Source organism: Ictidomys tridecemlineatus, unplaced genomic scaffold (assembly GCF_052094955.1).
Source record: "Ictidomys tridecemlineatus isolate mIctTri1 unplaced genomic scaffold, mIctTri1.hap1 Scaffold_155, whole genome shotgun sequence".
In the NCBI taxonomy this organism is placed as follows: domain Eukaryota; kingdom Metazoa; phylum Chordata; class Mammalia; order Rodentia; family Sciuridae; genus Ictidomys; species Ictidomys tridecemlineatus.
Window position 1 is genome coordinate 1 of NW_027521361.1, and position 17,969 is coordinate 17,969.

At 38.5% G+C, this 17,969-nt stretch overlaps 1 protein-coding gene across 4 annotated transcripts in view; it reads left to right on the forward strand.

Annotated features, from left to right (window-relative positions):
* The first annotated feature begins 6,923 nt into the window (after window positions 1-6,923).
* Window positions 6,924-17,969, forward strand: part of LOC144372743 (transport and Golgi organization protein 1 homolog) — a 48,287-nt gene continuing 37,241 nt past the window's right edge. Inside the window, exons 1-5 of one of the 4 annotated variants that reach the window (XM_078036007.1) lie at window positions 6,924-7,005; window positions 7,504-7,637; window positions 14,850-14,936; window positions 16,678-17,236; window positions 17,507-17,710. In XM_078036007.1, coding sequence (XP_077892133.1) covers window positions 7,509-7,637; window positions 14,850-14,936; window positions 16,678-17,236; window positions 17,507-17,710 — 979 coding nt within the window. In that variant the 5' untranslated portion in view covers window positions 6,924-7,005; window positions 7,504-7,508. Of the gene's footprint in view, window positions 7,006-7,503; window positions 7,638-14,849; window positions 14,937-16,677; window positions 17,237-17,280; window positions 17,407-17,506; window positions 17,711-17,969 lie in introns of those variants that run through there. The other 3 variants (XM_078036006.1, XM_078036008.1, XM_078036009.1) reach the window with 3 other exon arrangements.

Sequence of the window (17,969 nt, forward strand, 5' to 3'; positions counted from 1 at the left end):
CAAAACATTAGAAAAACTAGGGATAACAGGAACTTACCTTGATATTGTAAAAGCTATTTACACTAAGCCCCAGGCTAGCATCATTCTGAATGGAGAAAAATTGAAGGCATTCCCCTTAAAATCAGGAACAAGACAGGGATGCCCTCTATCACCACTTCTATTCAATATAGTTCTCGAAACACTGGCCAGAGCAATTAGACAAACGAAAGAAATTAAAGGCATAAAAATTGGAAAGGAAGAACTTAAATTATCACTATTTGCAGATGACATGATTCTATACCTAGAAGACCCAAAATGGTCTACAAAAAAACTACTAGAACTAATAAATGAATTCAGCAAAGTGGCAGGATATAAAATCAACACGCACAAATCAAAGGCATTTCTGTATATCAGCAACAAAACCTCTGAAATGGAAATAAGGAAAACCACTCCATTCACAATATCCTCAAAAAAAATAAAATACTTGGGAATCAACCTAACAGAAGAGGTGAAAGATTTATACAATGAAAACTACAGATCCCTAAAAAGAGAAGTAGAAGAAGATCTTAGAAGATGGAAAGATATACCCTGTTCATGGATAGGCAGAACTAACATCATAAAAATGGCGATATTACCAAAAGTCCTCTATAGGTTTAATGCAATGCCAATCAAAATTCCAATGGCATTGCTTGTAGAAATAGATAAAGCAATCATGAAATTCATATGGAAAAATAAAAGACCCAGAATAGCAAAAGCAATTCTAAGCAGGAAGTGTGAATCAGGTGGTATAGCAATACCAGATTTCAAACTATACTACAGAGCAATAGTAACAAAAACAGCATGGTACTGGTACCAAAACAGGCGGGTAGACCAATGGTACAGAATAGAGGATACAGAGACTAATCCACAAAGTTACAACTATCTTATATTCGATAAAGGGGCTAAAAGCATGCAATGGAGGAAGGATAGCATTTTCAACAAATGGTGTTGGGAAAACTGGAAATCCATATGCAACAAAATGAAACTGAATCCCCTCCTCTCACCATGCACAAAAATTAACTCAAAATGGATCAAGGACCTTGATATCAAATCAGAGACTCTGCGTATGATAGAAGAGAAAGTTGGCTACGATCTACATATTGTGGGATCAGGCTCCAAATTCCTTAACAGGACACCCATAGCACAAGAGTTAATAGCAAGAATCAACAAATGGGACTTACTTAAACTAAATAGTTTTTTCACAGCAAGAGAAACAATAAGAGAAGTAAATCGGGAGCCTCCATCATGGGAACAAATTTTTACCCCCCACACTTCAGATAGAGCCTTAATATCCAGAGTTTACAAAGAACTCAAAAAATTAGACAATAAGACAACAAATAACCCAATCAACAAATGGGCCAAGGACCTGAACAGACACTTCTCAGAGGAGGACATACAATCAATCAACAGATACATGAAAAAATGCTCACCATCTCTAGCAGTCAGAGAAATGCAAATCAAAACTACCCTAAGATACCATCTCACTCCAGTAAGATTGGCAGCCATTATGAAGTCAAATAATAACAAGTGCTGGCGAGGATGTGGGGAAAAGGGTACTCTTATACATTGCTGGTGGGATTGCAAATTGGTTCGGCCAATTTGGAAAGCAGTATGGAGATTCCTGGGAAAGCTAGGAATGGAACCACCATTTGACCCAGTTATTGCCCTTCTTGGTCTATTCCCTGAAGACCTTAAAAGAGCGTACTACAGGGATACTGCCACATCGATGTTCATAGCAGCACAATTCACAATAGCTAGACTGTGGAACCAACCCAGATGCCCTTCAATGGATGAATGGATTAAAAAAATGTGACATTTATACACTATGGAGTATTACACAGCACTAAAAAATGACAAAATCATGGAATTTGCAGGGAAATGGATGGCATTAGAGCAGATTATGCTCAGTGAAGCTAGCCAATCCCTAAAAAACAAATACCAAATGTCTTCTTTGATATAATGAGAGCAACTAAGAATAGAGTAGGGAGGAAGAGCAGGAAGAAAAGATTGACATTAAACAGAGGCACGAGATGGGAGGGAAAGAGAGAGAAAAGTGGAATTGCATGGAAATGGAAAGAGAATCTCATTGTTATAAAAAACTACATAAAAGAGGTTGTGAGGGGAATTGGAAGAAAAATAAGGAGAGAAATGAATTACAGTAGATGGGATAGAAAGAAAATATGGGGGGGAGGGGGATAATAGAGGATAGGAAAGGTAGCAGAATACATCAGTCACTAGTATGGCATTATGTAAAAATGTGAATGTGTAACCTATGTGATTCTGCAACCTGTATTTGGGGTAAAAATGGGAGTTCATAACTCACTTGAAACTATTTTTCGAAGTATGATATGTCAAGAGCTTTGTAATGTTGTGAACAACCAATAAAAAAAAAAAGAAAAAAAAAACCAACCAAACACCACCATTAGAAAGCCTAAAACAAACGAGTGCAAATAACCCAGTAGGAACATAGTGAGACCCCCAACTTAGCTGTCAGAAAGTCTGTGACTATGTTACCAGCTTGTTGGTGGCTTTAGGAAATTACCTAAATGTTCTTGAAATATGGAGAGTAAGATAGGTGATCAAATAGACTCTGGGAAATCTGTAATGGACAATATAAATAACTTAATAGTTTTTACCCCTTTCATAAAGATAACAGTGATAGGTAATTTAAGATAATTTAAACAAAAATGTAAAAAAAAAATTAAAAAATGGTCATCCCAAATACCACGATTAAAAAAAAATATATATTGTCTAATGGACTGGAGTTGGAATGTGAGAGAAAAGAGATCAAAGGTGGTTTGTAAGTTTTGGGCTTTGAGCACCTGGATAATGGGAATTAAATTGTCATTCTTATTTCTGAGATAGGGAAGACTGAAAGCAGATTTTGAGAGAAAAATGAGTTCAGTTTTCAACATGTTGTTAGAGATGCCTACTAGATACATTTTATAACATAATAAATACATGGTAGAAAAGAAATGAAGAATGACTCAGATAGACAGTTTCTCTGTATGATCCACTGGTTCTCCAGAAAGCGCAGAAGTACACTGGACCAACGGGGACCTCTCATGGCCCTGTAGACAAATGTTTGTGCACACCTTTTTTTCCCATCGTTTTCTTTATTTAACATTATGAACATGGTGGACTACATTCTTTTCTCTAAGTTTTAAAGATTCAGTTAATTTGGAGAAACAACTGATGGGTTCATTGTTGGAGGTTGATGAATAACTTTAGCAGAGACTATAGTAACAAGCCCTTGGTCACAGACAAACGAGAATGGCTCCACCCAGGATGGGAGCATTGCAGACACTCTTCCTTGGGCTGGCTAGCTTGTGCCTTTCCCCCCTTAACTGTACATATCAGTAATTCAGCTATATTATGATTTAAATCAGATTTTGCTCCTCTTGTCAGAAAGTACAATTGCTTGTTAGTTGATAGGTTGTGATGAAAAGGAGTCTACTCCTTGGGCTTGATACTTAGCTCCATTGCTCACTGGATGTGTGACTGCCTCAATTTACTCTAAAATAAGGATTGGAATAGGACCTACTACTACTGTAAGGTACTATTGTTATGAAAATTAAATGAATTGATATGTATAAAACCTTCAGAATAACAACTGGACATAAAGAAAGCATTCAAGAAATGTTAGCTACTAGCTTTCTTCTCTGACAATCGGTTTTGTCAGTTGGTTCCCACTAAGTTGTGGACTTTTTTGGACCAGGATCAGATATCTTGTCTTTTGATTTTCACCCATTCCCACACCATGCTAGGGCTTTGTCCAGCATCTGGCATGAATGGTAGCACAAAATGAGAGTTAAAAATATGCTTTTGAATTAAATAATTTCTTCCCTTACGGATAAAGATAAGAATCTCAAGATCTTAGCCTGAAGACTAATGTCCATCTCTCTGCCCCCACCTGTCCCCGCCTTAAAAGAAAGCAGGCCACTGTCTCCAGTTTACACCCTCACTCACAGTTCCATTCACCTTCCCCTTTCCTAATCAGAGGGATCTTGGGGTGGGGCTTCAAGGAACCTCTAGGAGTTTGAAGGGGAGGGAGCCTGGAACCATAGACTAGCTGTGACAAGTCAGGGGTGGGATTTGGTAGTTCAGAAAAGGAGGTACCAGACCAGGAATGGGGGATGGGAGTGATGGTGGAGTGGGCTAGTTCAGGATGAACCAGAAATGAGACGTTGAGGAAAGCCAGAAAGGACCAGTTGGCAGGGGGGGGGATGGGTGGGTGATGACTAGAATCATGTGGAGGGTCGCTTGTGAGGGCACAGAAGCAAAGGCAGGTGATTGGACGAGAAGGAGAGTCCTAGTTGCCAAGGCAGCAACTAGAGGAGAAGGTCTTCAGTCGAGGAGAAGGTCTGGACTAGAGAAGGACGGAGCTCCAGCTCTGTGCATTCTCCAGTAGAGTCTGTGGATCAACCCCCAGATATCCCTGCTGAAGTGTCACCCGGGAAAGGCTTAAGCCTTCCCGGGTGCCACCCCTCTGCGCTTGGCTACCCACACGCCCCCTGAGCCCTACCTCCTACGCGCCCACAGACACCCGCCGAAGCCTACTTCACCGGCTCACCCAGGTGACCACAACATGGCTGTGGCGCAGGTGCTGGTCTTCTGGCTGTTCATGGTGCTCTTCTGGCTGTTCGTGCTGCGGCCGAACTGGCGAGTGCCAGGCCAACCGGACCCGAACACCGGCCAGCGCTGGTCGAAACACAAACTCTGTGCAGACGACAAATGCAGCAGTGAGTGCGCAGGCGGGCGGGCAACCCAGGGTCTCCACTGTGGCTCTTTGGGGCCGCATGGGGCTCCGATCTCCCGGTCCCCAGCCCCGAGGGCTGGGTGAGGGGGTCGCAGGATGACGGGTGGGGAGCAGGAGTGACAGAGCCTCGGGACCCTGCTTGTGTCCCCTCTGGCTCTGCTGGCGCCCCAGCCAGCCCGCTCGGGTTGTGGGGGGCTTCGACTCCCACTTGATGCCAGCGTTTTATTTTTCTCTACTGACTGAGACGGGGGGGGGGGTGGGAAACACGATTCCCCAGGGACAGCTCTCAGTTTATTCCCTTCCAGGATTCGCCTAGGATCTCAGTAGGTGATGGGGTTGTGCCCACGCTGTAGCAGAGCGCTTTTCTGCCCCCTCTACAGGGACCTGGGCCGGTGCAGTATCAGGGCAGATGCTCTCCAGGGCTCGGTGGCCCTAATTCCTGCGGCAGGTTGATGGTGGGGCTCCTTGGGAAAGGCTCACTGGCCCCTTCGTCCTTTTGCATCGTTAAAAGGCTGGTTTTGCCTTTTAACAGGGACTAGAGTTTAGGCTTGGGAAGAGCACCGAGTCCAGGCACGCAATGTGTTCTGAGGTCTCGGCCCCGACTCTGCTTCAATCCTGTCATTTCTGTGCATAGAAGCCTCCCTTCATATTTGAGGTAGGGTAGCAGGTGGGCCAATAATATTTTGCTTTTGAAAGAGGCCAAGGATCTGCACCAGCCACCTGGGAACTGCAGCCTCTTCTGTGCGCAGGAAGCGGACAGAATTCCTGGATTGGAGGTGGGCAGTGGGGAGGATGTAGCCATTCAGATTCAGATGAAGAGGTTTGTTGCAATAACAATAATAAATACTCCAAGATTTTTATAAGCCAATTCAGTTTTAGACTCAGTCACTAGTGTTGTTGGAACCTCTTTCCTCTATATATTTACTGGCCCAGAATACTTCTTATGGACTCCCGCTTGGTTTCTAGTAACCTTGCAACTTGATGACCGTGTTGTCCATAAATTGTAAGCAGTACATATTTTAAAATATTCATGCTAAAAAGGCCAAGAAGTTTACCATTGAGCTCTTTATGTCTAAATTGGTGTTACCAAAACCAAATTTTGTAATTTGAATTGTTTGTTCCACTCCAATAAAGAAAAAAGATGTCTCCAATATATGTTAAGAAGTTCCTAGAGGTAACCCTAAGGCTGGAATAAATAAACACTCGGAGAAGCAAAGCAGCTGCCATGATATTTTCTTTCATTTTTGCTATTCTTTGCTATTGAGCGCTATCCTACGTGGGATACCTGGACAATTTCATCACTGATGCTTCGTCAGTACTAAGATATGGTGTTGGTTAGGTTCAGTGGGGTAACATAACTTGAGAAATGGCCTGTGTCCAAACAGATGTGACCAAAAACAACAGGTGGGTCTGTGTTGCATTGTAGGAAGTAGTGAGGTGTGTATGTAAGGTGTCCTTGTGTGCCTTCCAAATAAGTGCTCCAAAAAAAAAAAGAACTAAATAGGTGCTCCATAGTATGCATTATGTTGTCACCTAATATATTACTGATTTATAAATCCTCTATGACCTAAGGGGGAACAAGAGAAACATTGCCATTTCCACTTGTGATGAAAATTCCCCACCTTAAAGTGTCTCTCACCTTCAACTTGGCCTCTTAATTACATATGAATTAGGATGCTGACAGTTCTGAAAATAGTCCTATTTTAGCTTCAAAAAAACAAGTTACCCTCTCCAAATCTGTGTTTGTTCCTCAGACATATATTTTTATAAAACAAACATTCTCGTGTATTTTACTGCTAATTGGCTTTTAGAAAAAGTGTTATTTCCATTTCTTTGTGCTTTTTACATACATCTATTGTCCATTTCATCTTAAATCAGAAACTGTCTATTTGGTCAACCAAAAGAAAAATGTTGCTTCTACCAGTTTCTAGATCAATTGTGATCCTAGTCCTGCATTTTAAGCATGAAGGTATTGCCTGACCTTTTCTCGTGGTTAAACTTGTTCCTTGTCAGATAGGATACCCACTTTTGATTTTGTTTATTAAAAAAAAATACTAATGAGGATGTTTTGAAACAATCTTAATGTTGGATATAGTCAACAATATTTGCTCAGAGAAAACATATTTCCTGGTTATTTACCCAGATCCTGAACCCAGAGACAGCAACTCTGCTGCAAATGAAATTGACAGTGTTTACGGCTGCATGGTAGCACTTGCAGCCACTTAAAGGTAATGTCTTTTAGCAGTTAGTTCAAGTTAATTAACCCCTTGGGGGTTCCTGGATATTCTAACCTCTTCCCTATTACCTCTGCATGAAGCCATACTTAAGCCTGTCCATGTCTACACTTGGATTTACATATTTGCAAAATGAAGCTTTCTATGATTATGAAACAGAAAAAAATTGAGGAGGCCTGCAAGAACCAAGAGTTTCACTGAAACCAGCTATGGTTGGTGGTAGCCACTTTGCTTTTTATTTCTCAGCACAGAGAAAAATAGAGAAGCTTCCTTTTCCCTCGTCTAATTGCAGGGAATATTGTATTTTATAGCAATAAAATCTCTAAGGATTTTAGATACTTTGAGCAGGTGAATTAAAAGTGATTCCAGAGAGTACTGGAAAAACTTGATTTTTGTTCATAGTGGGATTCATATTTCCTGATGAGTCAATATGGACTGTGAAAAATCAAATCCTAATGTTTGTTTTTTTCTTTTTTCAATGTTTATATACAGTGTTAATGTATCGAGGTGAAGCTGTTGAAGATTTCACAGGACCAGATTGTCGTTTTGTAAATTTTAAAAAAGGTGACCCTGTATTTGTCTACTATAAACTTGCAGAGGTATCACCAGAACTTTGGGCCGGAAGTGTAAGTAAAAGTTTGACAGGTGTTATATTCTTACTTTTGATGGGTAGCAGTGTAGATTTAAATGACTGATTTCTTGGGGTCTTTGTAGAGTTAACCTGACCTCTTTGCCAGGCCCTGTGCTCCTAATACACCTAAGGCCTGGCACAGCATAGAAAGTCAGGAGACTTTCTGAAACAGAACTGAACTGGTTGTGGTTGCTACCCCTCACATCAAGTTCCAGAAGGCTCTACACATCATAAAGGTCGTCATGGTGAAAACATGACAATTCTTAGCTTTGCTGTTTCAAAAGGGAAGGATTCATGGACATTAGAGTTAATCCTGTAAATTAAGTCTGAGATAGTAACTCAGGCATGCATATTTAAAGTTGATTTTTTAATATCAATTGTGCTGTTTTTACTCTAAAAAAGCAGAATATTATGTCCATTGTGTGCTTTTTCCCCCCCCTTTTTTTCTTTTTTGCAACTTCTGGGTCATCCATTTTCTGCTTTTCCTATATTCTATGCCTGAAGGTTCCCCCAGGGGTTCTACTTCCAGCCAGTTGTATGGATCTTCTGATGAAAGACATGACATTGTTTATATCATGCTTTGATATTTTAAATGGGGAGATTCACTAGGAGTGTCCTCCTAGTGGCTTATGAGTATTGTCCTTTTCATTTAAAAAAATGTGATATGTGGATTGTTTACGTAAAATAGTAGCAAGGGTTTTGATGACTGTAGGAATGTTCCAGTTTAGAGACATTCCGGGTTGCATCCTTGAAAGTTCTCACCCTAAATAAAACACCACACAGCAGAAAATAAGACAGAAAATAAGAGTAATCCCTATGGAAAACTAGTTTCATTTTGTTGCCATTTCTGACTCTTAGGGAATGATCTTGAAACATGGTGCCTCTAGGTACAAACTTTATATTTAGACAGAGTCCCAGTTGCAGTACTCCATATAAAGAACCATCTATTGTTTCTTTCAAGTATACCAAATAGGATTGGTAACCTTTAAACTTGGAACTGTTTTTCCATGTACCTAAGTGGCATTTTTCATGTAGTAGTCGTCTTTCTTTCCTTCTTTGAGCTTTTGGATAAATGGGCTTGATTTGCATTTTCTCCTCTCACATTGTAGCCTGTTAACTCTGTTCATCCCTAGGACTCTTGCCATTCTGGGTGGCAGCACTCATCCTGTCTTCCTGAGGAGCCCTGCTTTCAGCACCTGACCAGAAAGGATCTTTGCCGACTGATGAGTGTTTGGGTGGCACCTTGTTTGCATTGCTCCTCTGGCATTCATTTGTCTTCTTTGCCTTCAGTCAGGTTGTGTTTTATCTTAGCTCCCTATAAAATGAAAAACTCAGTTAGGAAAGGACCCCTGTCTAATCCATCTTCCTTTTGAATATTTCCTTTCAGGGCAGTGGCACTTAAGTACATTTGTTCTGATAGTAGCTTATGCAGAATTTGTTCTCTTGAGGCAGTTCTTGGCTCCCCACCCACAAATCAAATCAACAGCACCTTAGCAGGGATGATGTATGGAAGCAAAATTAGATATAAAAATTATTTCCAGTCATGAGCCTCCATGATTCTGCATCATTTTTTTCATATCACAAGAAATGGGATACCACCCAGTGTGTAATTATGGAGCTTTATATAATCTATGGTCTCATTTGACACAGATTAAGAAGAGATAAATGTGTTCCCTTTCTCCATACATCTCTGGTGTCTTTCCCTTTTCCAAATTTAACCTTAATAGAATTTTCATCAGAAGGGAAAAGTGTATTTCCCCTCAGACTCGCCTCTCATGTCATAAGTGTTATACTTAAGAAATTAAAAACTCTTTAGTTTTCAAAATGATTCTCCTTTTGAGTTTTTAGTTTTCATTCTGCACTGTTGTTGGTTTTCTAGAGTCTCAGACTTTATCTGCAGTGATGAAACTTTTAATTGCTCCGTCTTATCTAATCTTCATGGCAGTATTCTACCACTAATACTGGCTCTCAGATGGTTTCTAGATATAACAAGAACATTCATGAATGGGGATATTTTAGAGGTAGTGATAAGATGCCTTTTTTAATTTTCTTTTTTGGGCATTTGATTTGCCTATCAGTTTCCTTTAATTATTGGCAAGAATCTTCTGTTGCTTTTAGTCAGTAGTTAGAAATAGGAGTGTCTTCCTCAAGGGGAACTTTATATACCTTTTGTATACTTTATGTAACTTCATATAATTTAACTGTTGGTGCTGAAAATAAATGGGGTTCTTTTCTGCAGAGGATTTATTTTGGGTGAAACTGAAGCTTGATATGTGGTTTCATATGCATTATATTGTAATATTATTTTCTCCCCTGCTGAGGGCCATTGTCAAGTAGGAATGAAGCTTCAAAATTTCCTTGCCAGCGTACCCCATGTTAAATGGATTTCACTGTTGACATTGCATGTAAGGTGACCTTGCTCAAGGACCAAGGCAGATCCGGGTTTAGAGCTGATCAGGTTTGAGGAAGTATCCCACTCCTAAGGGTGTTCCCAGTTTAAGACAAAAGGAGTTTTAGGGAAGTTGGAGGTTGAAGATTATTGCTGCTGGGAGTAGGGCGTGCCTGCAGCCTGAGTTCCCGCTGAGTTCTCCTGGAGAAAAAGTTTTTAGGAGGTGAATTGTTTGGGAGATTGGATTGCCCCCGAACCTGTGTGGAGGCGGTGTGAGTCGGGAATAAAGAATAGCTGTTTGAATCTACAAGGCTGTGAGTGCCTCCTGATTCTGTGCCCAGCCAAGACTGCAGCATTAATTTTCTCCCCCCTTCTGATTAATTAAACAACAAGCAATGTGGCTAAAGGACCGTGCCAGGTAGGTTGTCCAATTCAACATATGGTTCTTACCCGTCATGGGAGAACTGACCTTTAGACGTCAGTTTCCTGTCTTGGGTTGAATCCACTGCAACCAGATCAACCCGTCACTGACTACCGGTCCAGCATTCAGCCATGCTTGTGGATAGGCCTAAGCACCAGTGTGGGTGGGTGAGGTTCTTGTCTCACCTCTGTTGGCCCCCAAATTTAACCTTGGTGCCAGTGGGGGGGTGAGGTTCTTGCCTCACCTCTGTTGGCCCCCAAATTTTAGACCATCACTAGTAGAAGGGAGGAGGATACAGAAATGCCACGACACCAAGCCAATTGTCGGCTCCTTTGGAAAAATTGTGTCACTGGTGACACCATCAGCAAAGATGCCAGCATTACCACAATTAACATAGGGGGCGCTGGCAAGGAAATTGCATCACTAGTGACACCATCAGCAAGGATATGCCAGCAGTACCACAATTCGCTGCACCAGATGATAGTTCACAATGCATGCAACTCATATATAGTCCAAGCAAGTTCTGCAAGCAGTTCAAATCGGAGGAGTCTATCAATATGTTCATTTCCTCCCAAAGTAAATCTAGTCCTTGATTGAGCATTACTTGTTGAATTATATTCATTGATGCGTCAGTTTATACAGTTTACTGTGATAGCTATCATAGAAGCTGTAGTTTGGTTTTCTTAGTCTTCACTGGCACTGGGATGGAGATGGGAATTCTGGCAATGATGTTAAAGAGACATTATCCTGAACAGAATTATTAAATATAATGAAAAGGAAAAGTGAAAGTAAACAAACAGATCTGTTAATCACCTTTAAAAACAATAGTAAGCAAACAGATCTGTTAACCACCTTTGAAAACAATCATTAACAGCTGTTTACCTAATTTAGATTAAACCACTTAAATCATGTGAATAAAAAAAAAAGAAAATTCGGATCCATTTTTTCATGAGCACTCCTCATATAAAAATATGGACATACACACATACTGACATGCAACACAAAACAGTGCACTCATAACATACAACACATAAGACAATAATAACAGCCTTGTAGCTTTACCTAGGTAAAAATCTCCATTGCAATGTTTAAAAACTCCACAGTCAAAAAATAAAACACACTCAAAAAACCAAGCTGATCAGAAAAACATTAACCTAGGTTTGTATGAGCTCAAAAAATAAAATAGAATTTTATGATGTGGGAAAAATGCAATAATAAAATAGATATTGAAAAAAGGCACCGTGGTTAATCACTGTCGCAGATGTAAGAATAGCCAAGCTGGAGCTCTGGATATCAGCTGTTATGGATTTGAGTCAAATTATCTTCTTTTTGGTCTGTAGAAATTGTTTTAGTTAGTGTCTCTGGAATCTAAATCGGCTGCTGTTCTCCCTGTGGAAACACAAAAACAGAACCCCGACTCCAGACAAACACTGGGTCAGGAGCTTTCCAATGTCCTGTTAGAATATCTTTCCAAAGTACCTTAGGCTTATGTACATTTTTTGGATACATATGTCTTTCCGCAGCATTAAGTCCTGATGAATCCAAATTTAAAAAGTTTAGAGTAAAAAAAGGGTTATTTTAAGTTTATCTTTGGGGGATATATACCCCTTTAAGATCCTTTTAAATTTAAGTCTTTCAAAAGCATTTTGCCTTAGTTTTTAGAATTACTTTAGTCCTTTTAATTTTTAGATGTGGTTTGAAACCATAGTTGTCTTAGCCCTTTGTATTTTCTATCTGAAATACCTTTACTTGACATTTTTAACCATTTTCCATCTTATTTCTATCTTCTAGTTTTCTTCTAAGGTTTTTATATTTACCCTTAGTTGCTTTCTTCTCTCCTAGTTTTCTTTCATTTCCTATTTTGTGGGTATAAAATTCTTGTCTTTCTACATCTTTTTATCTTCCTATATCTTTATCTTTCTACATCTTCTCTCTTTTTTTTAACCTTTTTGTACTTCTGTTTTTGAAGTTTTCCACTTCAAATTTTTAATCTTCTTTATCTAAATCTTTTATTATCTTCCCATTTTCATGGGTTATATTTTTTTTCCTCCATCATGAAGGCATCTTAACCACCTTCAATTTAACCTTTTAAAGCTTTTTGCAATGTACTTAGACATTTTACGACTTTTTACTTTACCAAACAAAGATTATCTCATCTCCCTCTTTTTAGTTTAATAAGTACATTTTAATAGTTTGATGAGTAAAGCAATCTTCCTTCAATTTAACCATTTAAAGCATTTCATTTATCATCTATACTGTACTATTAAATGTACTTTTTCACCACCTACAGCTTCACTCTTTTAAACGAGGCTTAGATTTTGTTTAAATCACTTAATATTAGTTTACATGGCTGCCCTTCAACCAAAGGCTCTTTTTTACTCCATTAAGAAGCTTTGTCTCAATCTGCCATGTACAAATACCTTTTTTTTCTTTCTACCTTTCTCAAGCTTTTAAATTAAATCTAGTTTCCTCAAAATCTTTTTAAATGGCATTTTACAAATTTTCACTTTACCACACAGAGATTATCTCAACTAGAAACATTTATTTTTCCTTTAACCTTTTATATTAAAATATATTTCCACATCTTGAATCTTTTTATACCTCTTTTTTAACCATTAACCCTTTTTATAAATTCACATTCTAAAACAACCCTTATAAAATTACTCCACTTTAATAAGATGAAATACTTTCATGTTTTTTAAGGTACTGTTATACTGTAATTGAAACCCAGCTGAAACTTCTTATACTCTCTGTATATAAATTACACATGATAGAATCTTAACACTTAGTAACCTTGTTTCAGCAAAGACACAGACCAAAGCAATATTAAACATTTTTCCATTTGCCAATTTATGAAAACACACATAATGTTTAAATATATTACCTTATGGAACTTAATAAGTAAAGAGTACTTGATTTCATATTTAGTGGTTGATATTTTAACATTTTAGCTTTGTAAATGAATCAGCTGTCTGTAAAAACCAAGACAAGTATAGTGAACAGAACTAGTCATCTCTTTCTTGTTGAAGAAAAATCCTTCTACAGGATACCATAATGGTCCCATTGATATACTTAATAACTCATCTTTATAAAGCCATGGGCTACATTTTTTGTATTGTATCAACATATGCCATAGTTTTTCTTGGTCTTACTGGGGTACCTCCTTCCTCTAACAATTTTTCTTCCTCGGAGGCGAACAACTTCAAACCTTGAGTCAACCATTTTCCTTAGTTTGCCTGAGAAAGTTCTAGGAACAGGCCACTTGAAATGAAAACAAAATAAATCAAAACAAGAACACATTGTTTTTTGAAATGGTCACCCATTTTTTTGCTCTCTTTCAGGAGCGAGCAAATTCACTTACCCCCAAGCTTCAGACATCCCACGTACGGGCCACCATAATGCCGCAGTCTTGGCTGGGCACAGAATCAGAAGGCACTCACAGCCTTGTAGATTCAAACAGAAATTCTTTATTCCCGACTCACACCGCCTCCACACGGGTTCGGGGGCAATCCAATCTCCCAAACAATTCACCTCCTAAAAACTTTTTCTCCAGGAGAACTCAGCGGGAACTCAGGCTGCAGGCACGCCCTACTCCCAGCAGCAATAATCTTCAACCTCCAACTTCCCTAAAACTCCTTTTGTCTTAAACCGGGAACACCCTAAGGAGTGGGATACTTCCTCAAACCTGATCAGCTCTAAACCCGGATCTGCCTTGGTCCTTGAGCAAGGTCACCTTACATGCAATGTCAACAGTGAAATCCATTTAACATGGGGTACGCTGGCAAGGAAATTTTGAAGCTTCATTCCTACTTGACAATGGCCCTCAGCACTCCCCAAGTACTTGTAAAAGTAGATTTGGACAAAGCTAGGAAAGCATATACTATCAATACATCTGCTATAGTGGTAATACATTTTAGAGATTTTTGTATTGTTTTTACTTATTAATTTTTATGACTGTTGTGTATTGGTTAAGAAAGACATAAATATTGGTTTATGAGCAATGCTACAAAATGTACAGGTAAATTCTTGCTAGAGGTTATTTGGAATTGCATTTATAACCAGCTTTGATTTACATTGTTTTAACCATATAGTATCCAATAATCTTCTATGCAGATCTTTTATTTACTTCAGAAGTCTTAACTTTATATGCTCTGTGTTGAGAATTAAGCTAAATGTAAAAAAGAAAACTTCAGTGGTTGGAAATGTTGCTTTTTAATAGTTCTGTACTTAATTTTTATTTGGAATAATAATCTCAGTGTAATTGTTATAGCAACTTTCTTTCTTGGTTATACCATATACCTATCTATTATGTGTATATTTCCTGCCACTTCTGAGAAATCTCTTATTTATATTCCTTGTACAGAATTTATTTGATATTTGTCTCTTTTGCACTATAGGTTGGCCGTATGTTTGGATACTTTCCAAAAGATTTCATCAAGGTAGTTCGTGAATATACTAAAGAAGAGCTACAAATTCCAACAGATGTAAGTTATGGATTTCTTTTTTGTTCTCAGTTGTAAACTGGCTTATAAATCCATCAGTTATATTCAGTTAACTGCTTCTGAATGTTTTATAATGTGTTTTGGGGGCAATCTAACATTTGTGTGTCAGATTTTCATTTGAAATCAGACTACCTGTAAAAAAAAAAAGTTTGAAAGGCATTCAAGGGTGATTATATTATAATCTGAGAGTTGTCTAATATATTGAAACAGATATTCTAAGAGGCAAATAATTTCATTTTACAGGCAAAACTCATTGGATAGTTATTAGACATTTTAAGTATATTTAGGTTAAATTAATAAACTCTAACTTTTATACTAGGCTAGAAATATGTACTTACAAAGGTTTTCTTATTCTTAGTCATATATGGGATCATAGTCATGTTATAGATTTGGAAAAGGGGACCTGAGCGTTTCAGGTGATGTTCAGTCTCAGATCTTTTAAGGCCCCAACTGCTTCCTTTATACAACATTCCTGTATGGTGCTCTGACTTAAATTGATTTTGTGACTGAAAGGATTTCGTGTTCTAGAATTCTCGCTTCAGCTGATTATTTTCTAGAGTTTTAAATTGTATAGTAATTGATGCCCACCAACACTGAAACATCTTTGGGCAGCTCTTTGTAGTGGCTGTAGAATATGCAAACTGCTAGGCTAGGACAGTTCTTAGATTAGATGGACTGAATGGATAAAGTCATCCTGTTTGTTGTTGCTGTTCCTAAAATTTCTTTATAATCTCAGGGGCCATAAAATCACTTCTGTTGCTTGTTGTACTTCATTGTTGGTAAAGAGAGTTCTTGGGATTTAAGCTGTGACAGCAGTTCACTGATTACAGAGAACTCATTTGTTTTGAACTCTGCCTTCTCATTGTATTTCCCATTACATGCATCCCTCATGGCTTAGAAATGCATGTGATGAGGAGAGGAAATCACTCATCCCTACTACATTGAACTGCCTCCCCCACCCCCGGAACCCCCGCAGAATATTATGAAGATTTAATTAGGAATGGAAATTTTTTAAAAACATGTCCATTCATACTATGGCTCCTTTTATATCAATTTGCTTACTAGTAGCAAGAAGGAAGACTAGATAATATACACATAATCCTGAGAGAGATCTTAGTGACTGTGAAACCCTGATGAAGAGAAAGGTGTATACCTTGTTGAATCTTGTTTTCAGTTTGTTCTTGTGGTAATAATAATGTGAGGAGCCTCCTTAATATCATTCTTTATTCCATCCAATGTACTTGTATCTCAGTAAGATACTTTAAAACTGATTCATTTTTCTCAATGCTGCAGGATCTTCCAGCTTCTACTGAGCAAATGATTAAGAGTTCAATTTCTGAAACATAGGTGTAGATATTAAGAGCTGGAGGATCCTATAAGTGATACCTTGCCTTTCCCTACTTATGTTCAGAGCAAATTGAGAGAGACCCAAGAGTCAGGCAGTTGGAGACCAAATTGTCACCATTTTTACTCATTATGCTTTTTAAAGAATGTGACCCATGTTAAAAAAAGAAAGAAAGAAAGAATAGACTTTCTAACACTGTAGTCTAGAAAAAGACAGATTTACTCAGCCATAGATGGAGTTAGGCAGTGGGGGTTGGAGGAGGGTAATCTGGTTGACCTCAAAGATTCTTTAGAACCAATCCTGAATTTGGGAGCGTGGATGAGTTTGCTTTTGTGATACTTTGTTATTGACACATTAATGGTTTTCTTTTCCTTACAGGAGAAAGATTTTGTTTGTTTTGATGTTGGAGGAGATGATTTTGATAATTATAACGTAAAAGAACTTCTAGGATTTTGGGAATTGTATGATTCTGCAAATGAAGATTCTGAGAAAGCTATAGAAAAAGTGGGACAATTTCCTGAAGTCTCCCAGGATGTTGAACCTGAACCTAAACCAGTAGTAGCAAACTCACAACAAATTGAAAGTGCATTCTCAGAAAACACTGTGGATCTTGAGGAACAATTTTTGGCTCAGAAGAACCATCCTCATGCAGATAGTCAAACAGATAATGCTCAGGGTGAACAAACTTCACTTGAACTTTTTGAAGAAATACTACCAGATAAATTGAAAGTGCCAGAAAGTGAAAAAAACAAAACCAGCAACATTTCTCAGGTCTCAAACGAACAGGAGAAGACTGATGCTTATAAACTTTTGAAAAAAGAAATCAATCCTTATCTAGAAACCAAAGAAAACAAACAAGAAATGAGTATAATTTGGAAGATTTTAAAGAAAACTGAAACCACAGCCAAAAGGGTAGACATGATGGACAAGGAACGAGGTGATATGGAAATGGGAAAGGAGGAAAGTCCTCTGGCAGATGAGGCTTCTTTATAAATTTGACTGTATAGTTCAGTCATCCTTTAAATGGGATGAAAACAATTAACCCTCCCATATCCTTGCCCAGTTGTTCTCATGGGCTCATGCCAGGACATGGAGGGCAGTGTTGAGGTATCTGGAACTGTGTGCTGAGGGGGAGTGCTGATCATTGGGCTTAAGTGGGGGTAGATAGTGTCATCCATCTGGCTCAATGCATTCTTCTCCCTTGTAGAGATGCAGCCACCCCATGAAGATGATTTTCCTAAAGAGAACACAAATCGTCTTAATAGAAATCTTCATGAAGAGCCAAACCTCCTGCGTCATCATTTTAATATGAACCATCCTGAAGAGCCCAGCCTCTTGAATCAACCTGTGACTGAGGACATGGGTGTTTCAGAAGTGTCTCAGATCCCAAATACTGAGAAAGTAGACCCAGGTAAAGCTTGCCAATTTTTCTCTACAAAGTAGAGGCATTACCATAATGAAGGCTTTCAAGGATATTTGTTGCCAAAGGTACGAAATAGAGCAGAGAGTGATATAGGTACATGTGAGTTCAAAAAAAAATATATCTTAAGTGAGAGAAAAGCAAGAATAAAGATGACTAGAAATCAAAAATAGGCCAGAGACTGTAACTCACCTAAAAGCAAATGTTTAGGTATGACTAGCTTGTGTAAACCATTTACAACTAAAATATT